Source organism: Nilaparvata lugens, chromosome X, assembly GCF_014356525.2.
Source record: "Nilaparvata lugens isolate BPH chromosome X, ASM1435652v1, whole genome shotgun sequence".
In the NCBI taxonomy this organism is placed as follows: domain Eukaryota; kingdom Metazoa; phylum Arthropoda; class Insecta; order Hemiptera; family Delphacidae; genus Nilaparvata; species Nilaparvata lugens.
In genome coordinates this window covers 13,342,769-13,365,092 of record NC_052518.1, presented here as the reverse complement: position 1 = coordinate 13,365,092, position 22,324 = coordinate 13,342,769, and the positions used below count along the sequence as shown (strand labels likewise).

The 22,324-nt window shown below is 31.2% G+C and overlaps 1 protein-coding gene across 3 annotated transcripts in view; it reads right to left on the bottom strand.

Moving 5' to 3' along the window:
* Positions 1-1,802: 1,802 nt before the first annotated feature.
* LOC111061313 (leucine-zipper-like transcriptional regulator 1) overlaps positions 1,803-22,324 on the bottom strand; it is a 59,068-nt gene continuing 38,546 nt past the window's right edge. Inside the window, exons 15-16 of one of the 3 annotated variants that reach the window (XM_039442450.1) lie at positions 4,647-4,728; positions 1,803-3,811 (exon numbers count right to left, since the gene is read on the bottom strand). In XM_039442450.1, coding sequence (XP_039298384.1) covers positions 3,810-3,811; positions 4,647-4,728 — 84 coding nt within the window. In that variant the 3' untranslated portion in view covers positions 1,803-3,809. Of the gene's footprint in view, positions 3,812-4,611; positions 4,729-19,850; positions 20,785-22,324 lie in introns of those variants that run through there. The other 2 variants (XM_039442449.1, XM_022349007.2) reach the window with 2 other exon arrangements.

The following is a 22,324-nucleotide window of genomic DNA, read 5'->3' as shown; positions in this document are numbered from 1 at the left end:
ACTTAAATAGCGGGATAGCAGAATATAATTAAAACATTTCTATGTTTGTATCTGAGGGCGCTTAGATTGCATCAACCTCTTCAAGTGTTCTGCTACCCTATTCTAAAATTTATTGAACAGCTCTTATGAGATAGAGAGTGAGAGAGCTTGCTTGTTTTTGTGATGCTATTCAAAAAACTAATGTATGTTATTAAAACAACCAAAATGATACCAGGGTAGCAGAATACCAATTATACCAGGGTAGCAGAATACCAGTAGTTCTGTGAACGCGCAGCTATAAACCACAGCCTCCTCTTATACTGTCCATCAGAGTAAATCCTGTCTGTATGACGGTGTCAGCGAGATATCGGTGTGAAAACGGCTAATGGCTGTTGGGGCTGGTGTATAAAAAAATGCTAACATCAAAATCTCCCTCAAGACTTACTGGCAACAGGTCAGCCCGAGTTAAAAGTAGAGAAATGTCGAGAGAAAATACTATGTTATTTTAGTTATTAATTGTATGCGTGCAAAGTGCATAAAAATTGCATGCAGTGACGCATGAAATTAAAAGTCCACATGACAGCTGACTTATTACGAAGTTACATTGCGATAGCTGATTAATTTATGATGAATAATTCCAAAGTCTGGCTTTTTAAGGTAATATTGGCGTTCGAAGGTGACTCCTTTTCCTTTTGTATTATCCTTAAAATGCAAAATTTTAAAAAAACCTAATATATACGTCGACGCGAAATTCAAAAAGGAACATACCTGTCAAATTTCATGAAAATCTATTGCCGTGTTTCGCTGTAAATGCGGAACATAAATAATATAAGCATAAATATTAACAAATAAAGAGAAATGCAGAACCGTCGACTTCAATCTCACTTCGCTCGGTCAATAATAGAAGAGGTTTTTGTGATTCTATTCAGAAATAGCATCACGAAAAGGGCTTAAAATACTCGTGAAGAGTTGCCCTGAAAAAATAAATAAAAATAAAAAATAGAAAACTGAAAAATGCATGTTATTAAAACGACCAAAATGAATTATACCAGGGTAGCAGAATATAATAGAAGAGGTTGTCTATTCTGGTGTCTGAGGCCACTGAGGGTGTAGCCTATCTATATGTACGAGAGTGCATCTACACAAAGTAGAAGGAATTTCTTTCATTCTCTGTGGCATCTATCTGTACGCTATACTGAGAGCGCTATGTGGTAGGAAATACACATAATTGACGCATCTTTACTTATGAACTAATGAACTGACTCACTTGCAATTTTACTATAGCATCTGGATTTACCAAGGATGGCTGCAGGCCTATTTCCATTCTTATTAATCAATCGATTTTAATTTGATAATTAAAACAAATTTGTTCAATACTCACATTGAAGTTCAATTTGAGATTCAATGTTTACGCAACGGTAAAAGCTTAACCAAACAGAGCATTCTCCAAGTGATTCCGTTGCGTAGTTGCTGGTGATTCATGAATGAACGCGCGATTCATGAATGAAAGGTTGCGGATTCAAGACCAATTATACTCTTTTTTTTTAATTTTCAACTCTGATAAAGATTATCCACGTAGGCCTAATTTCAACAGAATAAAAATATTATTTTTCCATTTTTTATGTTTCCTGAAAATAAGGAGATTCCATTTTACAACGCAAAATTTTCCCCAGTGCAAAGCACGGGTTACCCACTATTAAGTTATGAAATTCCACATCAATCCAGCTCGAGTTTTGTCAAAATAATTAACAATTTGAATGAAATTCATTACTCAAAAAGTTGATGGAAGGTTCAACAATAAATAAATCATTAACAGTATTACATTTTTTTTTTCAATTTCAGAATCTAACATCAAGGAAATACGTTCTAGGTAAGCTGAAACAAATATAATTTCAAGGAAAATAGTTTATAGAAATACTAATACAGTAAATTATATTATAGCAAACAAAAAGTATCAGTTATATTATTTATTAAATAATACTTATATAAAAATGCGTATGATGGTTGAATAGAATACTTGCATCTTATACTATACTTACTTATACTAAGGCGTTCCTTGGAATTATTATTTTATTTTATTGTAATCCTGAGAATCGCTATTTGGAGTGAGAGCTCCGTGAAGCAAAAAACCAATACTGCAATATTTTTAATTAAAATTTGTGCTTTAAATGTAAATATATTGTAATGATACATAAATAAATCTGCTCTGAATTTTTTTCTAATTCTGAAACATTCAAGTAGACATCTGTATCTGAACACTCAGTCTGTACATTGAAGTGAATGGGCCTTATCTACAGTATCTTTTTATACTTGAATAAAACACTCTAATCAGTGTTCATATAAAAAAAAATCATCAAATCCAACAGTGTAAACTTGTGCACTTCAATTATATTCCTTTAATATCAGTGAATTTATGAAAGTAGTATACAATCAAAATGAGAAAACTGTACATTTCTATTTCAAATCTCTTTTGTACCATAATCCGCCAATAATCAGTCTTCATAGGAAGTATAGTACCAATTCTAAAACGGTAAATTCTCAAAACTTTTGACTGAACTAGATTTCACTAGACAGTGATGTAAACTAGATGCAAGTGTAAAACATTATGGATAATACTAGGAAAACTAATACCAAGGTGTAATCAACTTCTGTATTACACATATGAGAAATATTAAGATATTACTTGAAATGAAGACCTAATAATATACTACGACAATGATTTTTAATACAGCTTGTAATTTTTGGTTGAATCAGTCTTTCACGGAATAGGTACATTTAATTTATCAATCCACCGTGTTCTGATAACTCACAATTTCAGATCAATTAATAAATTTGGAGCTCTTTGGAATAAACTGGCCTTATATATAAACTTTTATTTCTAATGTAACTTTCAATATTTCCATCAATTCTTTCATTTATTTATACAATTACAGATCATACAGATCAATTACTAGGAGAGATCAGTATGCTTAGCCCAAAACTGCTCTTCTCCAAAAAATTATAAATATTTCCAAAAGATAGGTAATAAATTCACTTTTAATGAATTCAACCCTACGTTCGTCGTCATCAAAAATCATGTCATTGGTCAACACTGGACGGTGAATCATCTTCTTTCAATCAATATTTTTACTTTTCAACATGTACTTTTGCATGGAAAGTTATTTCTCAAGGAAATCCTACATAATTTATATGACATCAGTGGTATTTCGCTTTCAAACAAATTATCTCTACATTTTATTTAGAAATAGATTGTTTATAAGAGGATGGAGATAGTTGAATTTAATGTGGAAGAATATACTCCCAGCATGATTCCAAAAATGTTAAGGCGAGAAGTTAAAATAACAATCGAGCATATCTTAGCAACAGGTAACATTAATGAAAGCATAAAAACGTGATAAATCTCGAAAAATAAGTGTGTTACTAAAACGGTCATGTTACAGTACACTGTTACCTGATATTAGTGACGCAGCTTATTTGCTGAAAACGTGCTTTCCTCAACATAAACCGCGGCAAACCTTATAACTGACAGCTATATGAAGTTTTAGGACAATAGGGATGATTTTTAAATAACTAGAGCATAAAGGTACTAAGGGTGAACCGTCGACCAACGTAGGGTCAAGTCCAATTTTCTGTCCAAAAACGAAGAAACTTGAAATTTTGGATTTATAAGGATTTAACACTTAATAAGAATTTAATATTAAACTTGATAATTACTGTAAATTTGAAATTTATGATCAGTTCAAGTCTTCTCAGAGATAGTTTTCCTAAATAAGTTCTTCATGTCGTAGAATTATCATCGTGAATTTTCTTTCCAAGTCAAAATACTTCAGTCCTGCAACAAAAAAGTACATTTCTATATAAATAAAATTGCAAGAATTAAATCGTCTTATCAGATACTTTTTTATAAAATATACAGATTGCTCTGAAAAAAGGTTCCCATAAGTCAGGGCGTGATTCCTCACATCAAAAGATGAAAAAAGTTATAATTAACATAGGTCCGAAAATGCTTGGTTACCGCCGAGTTATACAGAGTGAAAGATTTTGTCTGAATTTCGGTTCCCTTGCTGAAAGTCCTATACTGGTATATGTTAGCTGTTAATTAAGACGAACAATTACAATTTAGCATACTTTATGTAAAATGAACTGAGAAATTGAATAAAACCGTTTCCAGATCTGTAGCTATAGTAATTTTCAAGATATGTGACGAAATACACAAAATACCAAGCATTTTCGGACCTATGTTAATTAGTACTTTTTTTCTTATTTTGATGAGAGGAATCACACCCTGACTTATGGGCACCTTTTTTCAAAACACCCTGTATATTGTGTCGTAAATTAATAATATTCCAGTAGTATATCACTGCATACTCTACGTTCTAAAAAACTGTCTTCAGAGAAATGAAAATTTATTTTTCCAGTAATCATCCTATTTGATGAATGGTTTGGCACTCTGTAATCGGAATGGTCAGAGTCCAATAACGAATAATAGAAAATGAACCTATAATCCAGAAAGAACTTTCTAACTGTAGTTTAGTCAGAGACAAGTGAAAGGCTGCACAAGAAAAGATCGAATTTGAAATAAAAAGATAAGGATTAAAAAGTATCATGAGAAGTAGACTGTATTTTTGTCTAAGAAAACTGTTAGTTCTATTTCAAGAATAGCTTACAATATTTCAGGTTTATCCTGTCTTCTCTGGAATTTTGAAGCATTTTTTCCTGCCGCTTCCGCTTTCGGTGTACACATAGACACTGCAACAAAAAATATAATAGTTTATCAACATTTAAAAATATAAAATTTTATTAATGTAGGACTGATCTGAGTCTAATATCTCTTGGAAAATAAATATTACGTCTGAATTTACAATAATATTGAAAATGTATCTTCAGATGATAATCAAATAAAAAAATTGAGTAAATTTTAATTATTTGAAATCCTCCAGCAATGGTGAAGTGGCAAATTTTCCAGTATGGGAATGTATATATTAATAATATAAATTCAAAATTCTAGTTGATACCTTTTTTTGACTTGATATATTGTGTGTAAATAGAACAGGTTTTTGAGAAAATTTTCAGATCAACTGACCAGAATCAAATAATTCGGAACTAAGTAGATAAAATGAATAATTAATTATTAATCAATAAATAATTCATGAATGCTATGATGAATAACTTGAAAAATATTATATCATGAGTGATTCACATATTTTATATCATGAGTCATCCATTATGATGGCCCAGTCTTTCAACTGAATGAAGTTTAAAATTCCGTCTGATTTCGAGATGAATATTAATCATATCCAACCGCCCTGGTTTGTGTCATTATATACTTTATAAATGACATGCATGATTCATGAATCAAGTACTACTTTATTATACTTGTACTTGTATTTTATTGTACTTTTTGTATAATACCGGGTGTTTAAAAAAAAGACTCAAATTTAAACAGTTATATTTATTTAAAAAACGTTGCTCACAAACCGATTTTACATCAAATTACTCACAAAAGTATCAAGTTTATGATATGTATTATAAGTGTTTTATATATGCCCTCCTTTTGAGGCTCGGACGACATCAAGATGGTAGCCAAATTCATCCCAGACTGTTCGCAAGATGTCTTCTCGGACTGAAGCTACCAGTTATCGTGGTTTTTAGCTCCTCAACATCAAGTACTAAGGGAGGAACAACGTTAAATATCTTGTTTATGTTCCTCCCTTAGCACTTGATAATGAGGATCTAGAAACCAGGATAACTGATGCAGTAGCTACAGACCGAGAAGACATCTTGCGAACAGTCTGGGATGAATTTGGCTACCGTCTAGATGTCGTCCGAGCCTCAAAAGGAGGGCACATAGAACACTTATATTACATCATCATGAACTCGATACTTCTGTGAATCTGATGTAAGATTGGTATGTGTGCACCATTTTTTTTTTAAATAAATATAACTGTTTGAAATTGGGTCATTCTATACTTGGGTCAGGGCTACTTGATTTTTCAATTACAGAACATTCAATTATTCATGAACTTTTGAAGTTTTCCACATACGGAATTAAGAATCTTTAATTTAAGCATAACATAAAGAATAATATATTATGCAATCTGTTGTTTTTTCCGTCGAAATAAATAAATTGAATTCAATAGAGATTGCAATTAATAATAAAAGAATGAATTATAGGAGTAAATATTATGGATGATTTGAGAATAGTGTTATTTGAGAAAATTGAGGCTACAAGAGGATTACAGTGTTGAATATTTGTTTGCATAGATGATACCTTGACAGATAAAATATGAAGGTGAAGATGACTGCAGCCAATGAGAATAGGGTACCAAGTTTCCAACGTTGGTCAGTTCCGGTATGATTGAGGTTGAGTGTTTGTTGAGGAGGAAAGTTGCAACGTGTGAGGAGCTGATCGTTAGCATCTTTGAATTCATCCAACATCAAGAAGCTGCTACTAGGGGGGTTGCGGCTTTGACATCTGCGGCGAAGCTTCCCGATCCAAAACACTATGTTCCAGAAGCATCTCAGTACGGTCTGCAAAACTCGGCTGAACATTGCAAAGCGCTTAGTTGGTCCTCTCTCAGACGCCTTTCTCTCAAAATCGTTACCAATGTTGATAGCGACAGTTCCGCGGGGCTCATTTTGAGTGAGGACATCTTCGGAATAATCTTCAATGAAGCATACAGTCGTATCATCATCATCTCTTGGGAGGCTACCAGATCTGATTATCTGAGCAAATTCGAAAGTATCACACACATGAAGCGTTTCCACTATTGTGACGGTGTCTTCATCCGTCTCAGATTTCTCTTCAATTTCATCGGAATTCTCTGCCTCTTCTGAATTCTCGGTTGCCATTCCCTCCTCAACTTTCATTGACTTGCCGTCAACATCTTTCTTCGCAATCGGAGTCTCATCATATTTTTGCAATCCCTCTCCTTCGTTATTCATCTCGTCGGTTTCATCCAAACAGTCACCGTCCATCTCTTTTTCTGATTTAATATCTGGTTCCATCATTCCTTGCTCCTGGGTTTCAGCGCCTTCCTCCCATTTCGCGAAAAGACGGAACATTTCCATCAATGAATCTTCTACACTACCGTTGTTCATCATTTTGAACACTGATGAACACACCAAAATAATTATGACAAAATCCAAAATGAAGAATATCCTATACCCAAAATTTGTGATAAAGATTCCTATTTATCACAAACTCGTAGCCTATTTTGACGAATGTCACTAAAATCTTGATATTTATCACAAAATGAAGTAATGTATTTTACCAGAATCACAAGTTATTGTCAAATCTTCAGTAATATTTTGTGAAAAAATATAACTGGAAACTCACTGTGAGCAGGAAAACAAGAGATCGGTGTAGTGGTAAATATTCCAATTGAATGAAAAGATTTTAAACGGTCACAACCAAAGAGAAATAATTATTGGAGTGTAAATATTCTTTTCATAGATTTAAAATTTAGATTTTAAGATTTAAGATTTAAGATTTTAAACTGTCACAACCAAAGAGAAATAATTAATGAAAAAATAATTATTGGAGTGTAAATATCCTTTTCATAAAATCACTTCACTAATATGGGCTATTAATAAAAACAATATAAAACTTGTAGTACTCTTTTATTAAAAAGGACCAAAGTAGGTCTAAAATAATCGTTAAAATATTTTAATTTTTTTTAAAATGTTTTAATCAAAAGGGTACTACAAGTTTTATATTGTTTTTATTAATATTCTTTTCAATAGTTGAAAGAAATTGAGTATAATATATATATATATATATATATATATAGGTTATTTATAGTACTTTGCTCCAATAAATAGGCCTCAGTTGTTAGGACAATTTAAAATCTTTACTTTCAAAATATTACTATAACTTGCCGAAATCACTAGGAACCTCACACTAAGTACCGCGCCAACACACAAACATTCAGCTGAAAGAGTAGACCAGCAAAGACACAATGAAATAATTATTGCTCAACTGTCACTCAATGAATTCTAAAAAAAGGCGAAAATGAACTTCTAGAGCACACAATGACTCACTACAAGTAAGAGGTGCCCTACGCACTATAATATCTTGAACTGATAGAATTTCAAAGAATGAACTAATACCACTGCACACAATGACTGAACACCGCCGACTGAGCCTTATATTATACTTTAAGGTCAACAAAAGTAAAAAAGAGATACACATCTAAAAAATTAAAGACACAGGTGAACTACCGTGTATATGAACTGATAGAGCTTCCAAAAATGAACTACAAGTGCACACAATGAACGAAGACCGCTGACTGAGCTTATTTATCAAGTATTTTATGGCAGTTTGAAAAGAAGTAAGCAATGGTGCCAAATATATAAATTGAAAATTTAAGCGGTGGTACCAATCTATCAAATAAAAAATTAAAATAGTGGTAGCCTATTAATTGATCAAATATTGAAAATTCGAATATTAAAATGTCAATTGGAATTTTCGTTTAATAATAATTAATCGTTAAGTTAACATTAATTTCATTTTTTTCTATTAATAACAGCATTAATTTTTAATGGGAAATCATGAGTCGAAGCTTATGATAATGTTACCATTGGACTCCAGTTATCGGTTGATGACTCACAAAGTCACAATCTTACACCGAATGTAGACAAAATTAATTACATTCTCACCCAACAATAGTGAAAACCTCTCAATAAATTGGAATTGAAAATGCATGATAACTCAATTAGTAACTCAATCAATTATTGATCTTGTAAAATAATTGAAAAGTTCAATCAATTGAATATTAAACCAAACCAAAACTTGCAATGGAATTCACACAATACTCCATCTCTGTCAAAATTAATGTACCTGACTCAAAAGGTTTACAAAATCAATAAAATTAGACATCCTGGTATTATTAGAAATATTTATTTCGCTTATAAACACTCTCTATTTGTTATAATACCGTTATTGAGGCATGAAGGGACAATGCGCAAGACACACTTCAACAAAATATTTTTATTCTACAAAAACACATTATCAAAGAAGCAATGGGAAGGCCATGAATGTATACGAGTATCATATACTATTATTTTAAAAAAAATCGACCTACCAACATTAAGGCGATGATACGTGACAAATGCAATTTTATACATTAATAACATTAATGTTATATATACATTACAAACATTAATATTTACAACCCATTTATTTCACCATATATATGTTAGTAAAGCTATTTTGTATTTTGTTTTCGGCAAAATAAATTCATTCATTCTTTCAAAAAAGTATATTATACATCATAATATAAACGTACAAATGTGTTTAATACTCCACTAACCTTAACACTTTCAAACACCAACTGCTTTTCTACTGCCACAAATTGATAAATGGATTTGAGTTCTGAATGTATTTCACTCCTGTTTGCAGACAAGATTTTTCTTAAGCAAACAGTATTGTATTCAATGATCTGTAATATCATTGGTATAATGGAATTTGTCATGTAAGTGATATCATTGAATAAAACTTGATTTGATTACAAGAAAATTACAAATAGTTTAATATATGAGGTGAAAAACAGGGTATACTCGAAGTTTGAAATTTCCGAGTAATTGCTAAAATTTCTACTTGTTTTTAACTCCTCGCTCCACATATTTTTATCATTTGTAATCCGTTTTCTTGTCATAGATATTTCTTAATTCTATTGTACTCGTATTTATAATATGATATGAACGCCCTTATAGAGTTCAAGATTAAGGTTTTTCTGGAAGGGCCTATGTCATTATTTTAAAGTATTTTATTGGTATGTAGTATAGTATTATTATATCATATATATTTTTTAATACGACAATAAATAATGGCAATACAGGTAGGCTAATGAATGCATGCCTTTTTCATAATACTGAATACTTTTCCTCAAACTACTGTTTTTAATCTCGGTAGACGGCAGAAAATGATTTAAGATGTGAGATATGATTTTGTACTCCACCTACTCTCTACTCCTGATTGGCCGACCGTTTGACAATAAATTATTCCAAACTCTGTCAAAGGTAGCAGAAATTTCTGGGTGGTAAATTTCAATATAGGAGGGATGTCGATTAATTTTTTTGAATTTATTAAGAGACATCACTACAGTTTTCCTTTGGAAAAAGAAGAAAAACTTGCACTTTAAAGTTAATACTCATGTAATACATATTCATATACAGTATTATCTTCTCAAAATGTATGTATTCAGTGCTATTTATTTTTTATTTATAAAATAACATCTCTAAAAATGTTATTATTTTCACATAGATCGAATTACAGTACAATTTATAAAACAGTATTATTATATTGTAATCATTTATAGATCGTAGACAATAATTCCAATATGAGACCAAGTTACCGTATTTTCAAAGATAGAACTGTGTTCAATTATATTGGGGTTTTTGCATTTGGCGAATGAATTAAAATTGGAATTTGAGAAAATCATGCTGTACGAAATTTTGACAACAAGCGAGATGTTGGAGTAATTTGTATTTTGCCTCCTACTACTTGTAGTAGTGCCTTATGTATCTACCATTATTGTAGTAGTAGTAGTATAACTATAGTGAGGTCCACGTTATAATGTCAGTGCTTGATTAGCAATGGTATTGCTATAATTGTCTATCATTCAAGGATCATTATTTAGTTGTTATACTTCTGAATGATTGCTAAGTTACTTATTTGACTTTATGTTATGTATCTCATATTTATATTTGTCTTGTTATTTTTGTTTATCTTGTTACTATTGTATTCTTTTGAAATTGGTGTATACTGTTGGAAATGTAATAAATAAATAATAAATAAATTATAAATAAATTCACAAAGCAGATAGCTCTACCTCTTTCTTGCTTTGCTCTGTTGCCAGATCGTCTTTTAACAATGAAGAATGAATAATTATAATTGACAAAATACTTCATCCTAATTATGAAATTATTGAAGAATATAATTTATTGCTTAATAAAATATAATTTATTATTTTAAACAGGAATGAATAGTTAATATTTTACATCAATAAACCTGTATCAGCTACCGTCAATAGAAGGCATTGACAAGACAGAGGTTCGGCAACGTTTTTCTCCCATCTTTCTCCACTGCCATTGTTAGATATTGAATAAATAATACTCTTCATATCAACCAACCATCTTTATTCTAACACATTCAAGACTAGACTGTTATTAACGTTCTGGTAACTAATGTATTGAAATCATATGATATAAATATCATCTGTAACATCTCCCTCTTTAAGACTTCATATTAGTCATATATTATCCTATATTCCCCTTTTTATTTTTCGTATATGAATCGTGTTTCTTCGCTGAACACCGCCATTATTGTTTCTAACCAGGAATGAACGTGGTTGTGGTAATTTCTCAATTATTCTTCCTTTTTCTTTACAGTCTCGGTAGCAGTCAAATAAATTGTTACTTCTTCTTTGAAGTTGGCAAAATTATTTGCAATATCCCCATGTATAACTAGCATACCTGGTTTGTTGAATACCATTTTCAATATTGAGTTATCACTTCTCACTTGAACACTTAATAATTCAATTATTCTTGTTTTATCTTATTTTCGACTGCGCCATGTTAGATATTGAATAAATAATACTCTTCATATCACCCAACCATCTTTATTTTAATATACATTCAAGACTAAACTGTTATTAACGTTCTGGTAACTAATGTATTGAAATCATATGATAATAATAAATATCATCTGTAACAGCCATTATAACGTGGACCTCACTATACTGTTATAGTAGTATCATTATTGTATTGGGTGTATCTGAATAAACTGCCTTTTTCCAGCATAACGTCTCGGCTACATTCTTTATACGAGATCAATTCAATAGGATGAGGGTTAAGCTCGCACTAGCCTACATTAAGCCGCCAGTGAGTCACCAGAGACCAACCATTGGTGGCCTGATGAAAAGCACGCTGGAGCACCTATTGAACACCAGGGTATTGGTGTTTACCGGGCTGTAGACACTACTCGAGTGAGACACCACCGACCAGCCGGGTCGCCGGTGCTGCGGTGACCTACTGGTTACTGAGATAGTGGCTTAAGTAGGCTTTGGTATCCTAATGGAGCCTATGGTGTGATCACATTGAATGCGTATAGTTCCAAGTCAGATCATGCATGAGCAGAGAAACAAAATCTGGAAAGTGCGATTGAAACACGTTGTGACGCAACCAGTAAGTGCATGGATTCAGTGTTCCTATTGCACTTTCTAGATTTTGTATCTCATCTGCGCGCTTGGTCATGCATAACGAAGCGTGCACTTTCACATGTACACATTCAATGTGACCACACCCTTACCCTTAGCTTGCAACTCAGAACATTTTTGTGTCATGCAGTTTAGTTATAGGTCACAGTTAGTTAGCTATATTACAGTCAGAAAATATCAATTTTCTTCCACTGGCTGCTGAGATCAAGGATGCCTGGAAGCAGGAGAAAGTTTCAACGGTCCCTGTCATTATCTCCACTGCTGGATTGATCAGACAAAAGGTTTTAGCAAATCTGTTGCCTTGGTGAGTGCGAAATATGGAATCCAGGAGGCAGTTGTACTCAGCACTGTATCAATGATTGGATCCTTTTTGAATATTACAGATTAAAGATAAACCAAAGTCTTGCCAATGGCCGACTTTGGTAGCAATAAAAAATACTCACTTTGTAAGTGATGAAATTAGTAAATAATAATTTTTCTCATATTGTATATGGTTTCTAGTATATAGTCTCTAGTATTCAGTATATTTAGTTTCTCATAACATTTTTTCCTTTACTAATATAAAATAGTTTTTTCCTTGTTTCTTTCTCTCAATTTTCGATTTCTTTGTAAAGTGATTATTGTATTTTTTTGATTGAGGAGCAATTTTTGGGATTTTCCCGTATTGTTGTAAATAAATAAATAATAATTGGATAAGGAGATGAAATGAAACATTAATTGCACGAATAATAAGCGTTTATTTAAAATTTAGAATGTTTTGTGTCCATTACCATACATCAGTATCTATAAACTAATATTTGCAAGTACACCATCAATGAATACCTACTTTTTAGAATATACGTTTCAAGAGTTATTACTATGATAATTATATTACTACAACAAAACTTGAAATTGGTATCTCATGAGACAATTAAGTTAGAAATTACAAGCCCTTGTTACACTAGGTCATCACTCTTGTCTGTTTATATGCCTCGATTTCAGTGAAGCACATTTTCGAACCGCCAGAGTATTTTTTGCTAACATTGGAGAATCATTACAGGAGACTTGGTGACAACCCCAGAGAAACTAGAGCATCTTAAATTATAATATAACTAAAACAATGAGAACTGATGAAGGAATGCATGAGTCAATGATAGTGATTGGGATTGTGAAGTATTATACACGTTTGGGTACATGATGATTGAATGGATAAGGGTAACAGGTAATCATTATAAGAAAAATACTCAGCATGATTGAAAGGTTTTGTGAAATCCTCAAGTACATTATAATAGTTTGCCAGAGAGGATTTGGCTATGCTTATAGTAATACATACACTTATAGTATTATTGACATTTAAGGGTATATCGATGAATAATAAAGTCCAGAAATATGTTCTTAAAGTAGGTCTATAATCCATTTATTTTTCTTCAATGATATTCACAGTAATAAACTGATAGGGATTGAAAGGTGAGCTCTGATAGGAATGTGTTTTTCTGAATACAGCAGCAGCATCAAGAGCAGCTCAATTTCCATACAGATATTATTAGCCTTTTCAATAAGGTTTTTTTTAATGTGAGCTTTTTTGCTAGGTGATGCCCACATGAGCTTTTGCTTGTGTATGGGTTATGAACGAGATGGATGATTAAACAACCATGCCCTTAGCGGGATTCGAACCCACTTCTAGCCTCAAGAAGTACTTGGGAGGATAAAGGATATATTGCCATAATCGAGACTCTAATGATGATAATGTTATGGACTAGATAACAAAATAACATAAATGCAAACATGATTAACAGAAGTATCAAAATGTAGGATCAATTCGCATCATAGAGAACACTTAAAACTACATCATTTTAGTAAGCGTATTTGGTGATATATAATATTTATATACAAAGATACTGAACATTCAAAAATGTTTACTAACTACTTTTCATAGCCTGACCTGGTTATGATGATTTTAAAACCTCCGAAATTCAACAATTGCAAAGTTTACAATCAAATTGATAAGAAAGTAACTTGGTTTCAACAGGGTCGGATTTGGGTTCTCTCCTTCAGTTATCATAACCTATTTTTGATTCTAATTAAATAGAGAGAAAAAACAGTTAATTTTCACAAATAGTAATAATATACTATTACAAAACGCATTTTATCCACTTAATTTTTAGTAATTGATCATATTAATAATTAGCCAAATTGGTGCTGGATAGCAATTTAAAATTATATTAATAAACAAAAATAGAATCTCATGTTTACGGATTTTATCAGCCCTGTGTACCTGTAAGTTCAACAATCCGACCCTGAATCTCAACAAATAATGTTTGAAATTAATGTCATAATAGTTAGAATCTCATTCAATATACAAGTTTTCAATAATTCAACAATATCATTAAAATACATTACTAAAGTTTGTAAATTTTCCTCCATGATAAAAAACTACATACTCACAAACTAATGAGAGTACATTTTTAGTACAAATAAACATTCTTGAAAAAACACAGTTTTATTTTGTATATCATCAATTCTCATTCAACAAATTTTATGAAATAAACATTCACTTCCGAACACGTCGACAGAACTAAAATCATATATAAAATATTCATAGAAAGCATCCAGTTGTATAAAAAGTTCGTCTTTTCAAAAACATTATTCATGCTCAATCTTGAAAATATGTACTCAATTGAATTATCCATCAATAAATAATACTGTAGTATGAATACTAATGATAATAATGAAGATATTTGAAATAATAATAAGAAAGCACAAATTATAAAATATATAAATTTGTTACCTTCAAAGTTTTAATAAACATAATTTAAATGTCGAGGAGTATCTCAAACTGTCAAAACTTTAAAGGACTTGCCAAACATGTCAGTGGTGATATTAATTGTGAATTCATGTCAAGTGACTATTTCTTCAATAAATTTTTAAAATACTATGAGCAAGCATGAATTGTGTAGAGCCAGCTATCATGTAAAAAATATACCATTTCTGTACTGAAACATTGTGGCTAAATTGTTCTTTTTTGTAATCCATACAACTAAGAGTACTGCAGTGATAACTCATATAACAACGATTCAAATTTGCTATACAGTACTGTAATTTGAACAGATATGTTCGTTCATTCAATCTGCTCGTCTCTTCTTGGAACCTTCTTCAAATTACTGTGTCCTAATGAAAATAATTATAATATGAATATGAAGAGCATCGCCTTCACTACAACTCAGAGATAAAATAATTATATTCATTTTTGGCACTTTGAGGTACTTCCTCAACAAAACATAGTCATTTGTTGAGAAAAAATTGAATGTAATATTAGACTAAAATTGAGAAGTTTGTGACCTACCCTTAAAGATGACAACTCTTGTTAACAAAATGTAGAGTATCTCTTTGGCCACATTTTAATAGTAACGCACTAAATTTTCAGCCATTTTGTACGTGTAACCAGGGGTTACAAAAAGTAATGAATGGTAAACCATCTGAGTAAATTGAAATTGACTGATTTGTAAAGTGTTGGGGAATTTGCCCGATGAATTCTTCAATTATCGATCCAGCTAGATGTTAGTGTGTAAAAATGAGAAGACTGTTCAAAATCTTACTGAACATCCAATTCATTAACATAAATAATACTAGTTCAAGATGGCTGGAATTTAAAAGAGTAATTATAGAAATATGACTAAAAAGATACTCCAAATGTGGTTAACAAGATCTCTCATCTTCATGTTTTGGTTGGAAACTTTTAATCTGCCCTCGTAGAGCAAAAAAATTAAATAATTAACTTCATTTTACGCAGTATGAAAAAACAATAAAAATAAATTCTTTTTATTTTATATATGTACTAAATTATTGAACAGAAAGCAGATTCTTCTTTGAAATAAGAAAAGAAAATCTATAAAAAGTTTAAAATTTATCAACAAATATGTTGGATACTTCAGCTGAGACAAAGTATTACACAGAAATTATAAATTCACTAGGAACTAATTTATTCACAGAGCCATGTTTTCATATTAGATAATAAGCGTACATATTTAAATCTAACCATGGGTATTTAAAACTACTGTATTTTAAAACATAAATCTCGAAATGCGTCAAGTTTTCACAATACCATGATTCAACTGAAATAGTACAAAATTCAGTTTTCAAATATAACAGTAAGAGCATAATCATTTTTCAAGCAAATTTTAAAATGTAAATAATTTATATGAATACAATAAATAAAAAAAAACTGAAATTGTAGAAGTTCGATTCAAACCAAAGGTTTATAATTATTATATATTTAATTATGGAAACTCGATAGAAATAACACGTTCAACATGTAATAACAAATGAGGAAAGAAAATTTTTGAATCAAACTTTTCCAATTTTTCAACTGAGTTCAAGATATTGAACTTTAAAACGTTTAAATTGATGAAATTGTAATAGATTGACAAAATAGATTGAATACAGTACAACGGCAGGTCCAAAAGTGAACAAGAATCTCGAGCTTGAAGTAATCTTGGCTTAAAACAATATGGACCAGAAGACTGATCCAACTAGCCTATAAGCGTAATTCTTTCTATTGCTCTGACAACTGGTCTTCCAATCCAAACTGCTACAGGCTCACGCACGTTTGGACGGGCCTTATCGTTGTTCAACAATTGAAAATTGATTATTGCATCAGTTTGTGATAAAATTTCCCCGGAAAGGTAAGACTTACAATCTAAATTTTCAAGCGTAAACGTGTACTTAGTCTCCTCAAACAGAACTTCAAATCTCAGATGAGTCGATTTATTAAGCGTTTCATTGTCATATACATAGTTAATTTATTACTATTATTTGTTGTTTTATTTGAGTATTAAAGATCTGGAATACCAGGTCAGTCTTACCATTACGAATACCTTTTGCTTAAAATACACAGCCAATTTTTCTTAATTGGTGTAACTCTGGAGCCAATTAAAACATTTACGATATCGATTAATAGTCACTACTTATAATTCTTAGTTTAACACAGGAGCACTACAGTCTAAATCTACGATCTAGGGTTATATTTCAAATAATGCACAATTCTAGAAGAAGTAACACATGAGCTAGAAAAGCAATATTATAGCGTAGAAGGAACTGTTGCATGAATATTGTTCCATATTATCCATTTGTGCTATTCGCAATTTGTTGTTTTTGCTAGCTTATTAGTGTTAAATCTAGAATTATCCATTATTATCATTTCAGCCAGGGTATATACAAAAGCTTGGAAGATTTTAAATGATAGCAATCATAAAAAAACAATGCAATAGATGAAGAGAATAATTGAAAGCATGAAATTATAACTCGAAAGTTATTTGTTATAGTTAAGATAATTAACTGGCGTTTAGCGTAAAACAAGTATCAATCTGAGAAATTATTTCTTGATCCTTCAAAAATGTGGTGTCCAAAACTGCAATTGATTGCAAGAAATCTGAAATTGCCATGGTTGGATAAAATGAAAATGGTATTGGTTGAGAAATTATGCTGTTATTTTACGAACAAGCATTAAAATAGAAAAATCAACCAATATGAAAACTTAGTACAATATAACTTGATAGAATATGAAAAGTGGAACAAGAATAGTTACGATCTATCTAATAGCAATATCATCTGATTTCGTAGAATGACAAAATTATTATAGCCGAATTGAAATAATATTATTATAAATATTTAAATTCGAATACCTTATATATGCATGATCATGAGCTTAGTTAAAATAGTGTAAACGACTATAACAAATTAGCATTTGGTATAATGAACATTAAAATTGATGCCAGGATTGTAAGAAAATTCAAAGATTAAAAAGGTTACAAAGTGACTTGCGGTTCCAAAAAGAATTCTGCCTCCGATGTCTGGCTTTTTGTATCGTGTGTAATAGCTTCTTCCTCTAAGCACTTCAACATTATCAATGTTGCTATTTTCTCAAGAAATCAGTATTTAACATAATATTATATTGCTAGCTACTTCATGTCAATATGTGTTATTTAAATAACTCAATTATCATTGTGATACATGCTTTCTAGTTATTGCAGAACAGTGGGAATTCAAAGATCATCTACCAAAGCTGAATTTCATTAAAAATCTCATACCTATGAAATTAATTTTTGAAGGACCAAGAAACACATAATAAAAAATCAATTATCTAAACAAGTTCATAGTAATACAGTAGAAAAATAAATTCTAATCCTCAAGCTAATGACTAATAAAATAATTAATACTACCTATACGTTAAGAATTAAATAATTATTGGCACTAATTATCACAATGCAGCTCAAAAGTTATAAAAAATATGAGGCACGTTTTCAAGAAGGATGTTTTTTTGAAAAATAAATGCATAATCACTTCAACATGATACAGCTCTTATAAAACTTGTGCAGTTTGATCCAATAGTGCTATTTGCATAATAATGAGTATAATTTGTTGGTATGTATAAACTTGGTGATGAATCCACATCATTTTATACTTACTCTAATACTAATTCATTGAGTGCCTACATCAAATAAGCAGATAATACATAACATAGTCTCCAATCAGTTCAAATTTGCAATACATCTCTGGGGCAGGTATCGTGGAATTTTGTAATCCCACAATAGCTGACACAATGCACGATATTCATGATATACGAGCACATCTTACAGTCAGTTGGTCCTGAAGTAAGGATCTTCAATTTTTTTTTAAGAAAAAGGCCCCAGGAGTGGGTTTATCATTAGAAAATAAACTAAATCATGTAAAATTGTCAATTAGTGGTTTTGAACTGGGAATTATTATAAATTCATAACTTAATCATTAGTCTATAAATAAATAAATAAATGGTTTACCAAGATGATTGAAAGTATGAATTGAGTAATATATAAAATAGGTAACTAAAATATAAAGAAAAATATTATCATTAGTTTAACGTGGATGATTACCACATACTTATAGTGTAAATTTTCATAAATGAATAATATGATGATAAAGCAAATAAAAAGTTATTTGAACTTAGTTGGTTAAACTGATTAGCATTACATGCTATTGAAACACAAAAACGGGGAAAAACGAAAATTATGAATAGATATAAAACAATTATCTAACGAAAATTCAAATTCATTTCCATCTCTTCCAATGATGAATGGATAAAGATCCAGCCAGAATTACTTTTCATCAATAGCTATTCTAGCTGATATTTTACTTAATTGAGAACGTTTAATTAGACAAAGCATAGTATCAACTGGAACAATATAATTCTGCTTACTTACTTACTCCTCAGCTCTACAGGTCTTTGCAACCCTTGGCCTCCCTCACATAGCCTCTCCATCTGTTACGATCCTCGGCCTGCCCCCTCCAGTTACGAACTCCAAGCGTTCTCAGATCTCGTTCCACATCATCCGTCCATCTATTTCTCGGTCGACCTTTTCTTCTTCTGTTATATATCCTGTCCTTCCATATACATTTCACTACTCTTTCATCTCCCATTCTCACCATATGTCCCATCCATCTTATTCTGCCAGCTTTAATAAACCGCACAATGTCTTCATTGTTTAAGAACTGCTCTATTTCCAAATTTTTTCTTCCTCTCCAAAGACCATTCTCAAAAACAGGACCCATGATTCTTCTCACTACCTTCCTTTCAAAAACTCTCAATCTTTGCACATCTCCAGCTGTAAGCACCCATGTTTCCGATCCGCAAATATAATTCTGACTCTCATCTAAATAACACAGTTATTCAATTTGATTAACTACAAAATCTTTGTATAATAATAAACTCTATATAATAAATAATATTGAACACAATAAAAGTCTACTTGTGACGCCTATTTAAGTAAGAGAGAGAAAAAAAAGAAAGTATGGATAAGTAATTTTTTAAATAAACGATAATTTTTAAAATAAAATAAATAATTCTTGGACATCTACATTGAAAGAGCAAAATGAATAATAGTTTAATATTAATAATATCATTGAATCACTAATGAGTTACATTGGTAAAGGGACTGGTCCCTAAGAATCATAAGTGTAATAATAAATAATACAGCACGATAAAAAATAGAATGACATACACAACACACATTACATTGAATTGGAATCTATGAAGGAACAGGATAAATGCTTAGCATTAGAGTTGAAAACACCATTGTTTTCAGAGTTGTACATTTTCAGTTTAGATGATAATCATTATAATGATAAATAATAAAGCACAAGAAAGAGTATAGATTGACCTACACATTACATGAAGAAATAATCTACGAAGGAACTGAATAAATACTTTGCAAAAGAGTTAAAAAGTCGTGTTTTTTAAACATACAACTCCCAAAATTCTCTACTTATCTAACTTTGGTGTTAGTGATGTATAAAAAAGTGTACCTTCTACTGAGAACGTGCCTCAACAAAATTTTTAAATATTTAAAAATGCAATTTTCTTCCTCGATAATACAGTAATAGTTACTAACTTCCACACAATTATCTAGCTAAATTTTATGATCTACAATATTGATTAAAAAGAATCACTACTGATACTGATGGCTGCCACATCATGACATATCTTTGCATCACTCATCTCTTCAGCTGTAGCCGTTACTATATCCAATAGTAGAGTTCTGCCAAGATGTCTGAACTTGGGTAACTGAACGATCTAGAACATTATAATTTCGTACCAGACACATTTTTTTGCACAAGAATAAACATTCCCTTCACATAATTCAAGATATCAATATTGAAGATCGTTCCAATAGTTTTATGGATTATTAGGCATTTTCAACGTGCATTTGTATGAAATTATGAATGAATGAATGGATTGAATACATGAATGGATGAGTAAATAAATAGCGGGATGGAGTGAATAATTTGATGTTAATAACATAAACATTGAATTTTACACTTTATTATGACATTGTTTATAAATTTACATAATGAGACGAACAAAAATAAAATAAATTATAATTAATAATAATAAATTTATGTAAAATAAATTCACATACTGAGATGAACAATAATAAAATTCTAACAAGAAACTCAAAGACAAGTTGAATTGAAAGATTTTGATAAATTTTAACTCACGGAAAAATGAGAAATACATCGAATGAGTTTAAGAGAATAGGCAATGATCTTGAACTTTCAATTACATTTTTAATTATATCGATGGAATTTCGAAATGTTTATTCCATTATTCCGTCTATTTAATTTATGAGTTGGATTGGGAAACGATCTTGGATCACAAAAAAACTACAGTACAACAAGTTAAAATTGATTGAGTGAAAAAAGTTATGAATATAGAAGCTCAACAATCTGGATAGATTCTATCATAGAGAAACAATAGCGTAAGTAGATATTCCATGGTATAGGGCGTTTATGTCGCAACTTTTACTGTTATCTCAAGCCGATTACTGTTGATTATTGTCGATTTTTACTGTTTTGTTGAGGTGAGAGTGTATGAACGGCACAATATGAGAGACTACCAGTGTCACACAGCTTCACGGGAAAGAATTACATGAACTATCGGCTTGAGATAACAGTGAAAGTTGCGACATAAACGCCCTATACCATGTAATATCTACTGATGCTATTGTTTCTTTATGATTCTATATTTTGGACCACGAAACGTCTACCATGGACTCTCTCCTACAAGTAACCTAACCAATCCTAGTGTGAGAGAGAATCAAATGTAGAGGTTAAGGTGTATGCACACAAAGAGCGGTCAACGGTCAGAGCGGTCTTAGAAAGATATATACAGGTTGGTAGGAATTATGGAAACAGCTTAATATTCCGGTTCGTTGTAATTGTGTCTTCCGCTGCGACATAGTCGGAATAGGCCGAATGGCTGGAGTGTTGGTGTTTGATTGATAAGGTATCTATTTATTCCCACAGCTCGAAGCTCGAAAATGCTTCGATCATGTACTCAGACCTATTCGACGAAAGGTCATTGTTTTTCGTTAGATATTTTGATCCATAATTAGCAACTCCTATTCGAGGATATAATATCGTAAGAAATTCGACCCAAAATAGTGTATATCAATATGTTCGTTCGTTTAGTGATTTTACTTGTGCTAGTAGATATAATTATTGAAAGTGAACGCCCTACACCTTGTAAATACTTTGTGTGAAATATATCCAGTTAGTATAGCAGGTGAGGACTAAGGACTCGGCAGAGGACCAGACACTATCGGAGTATAATA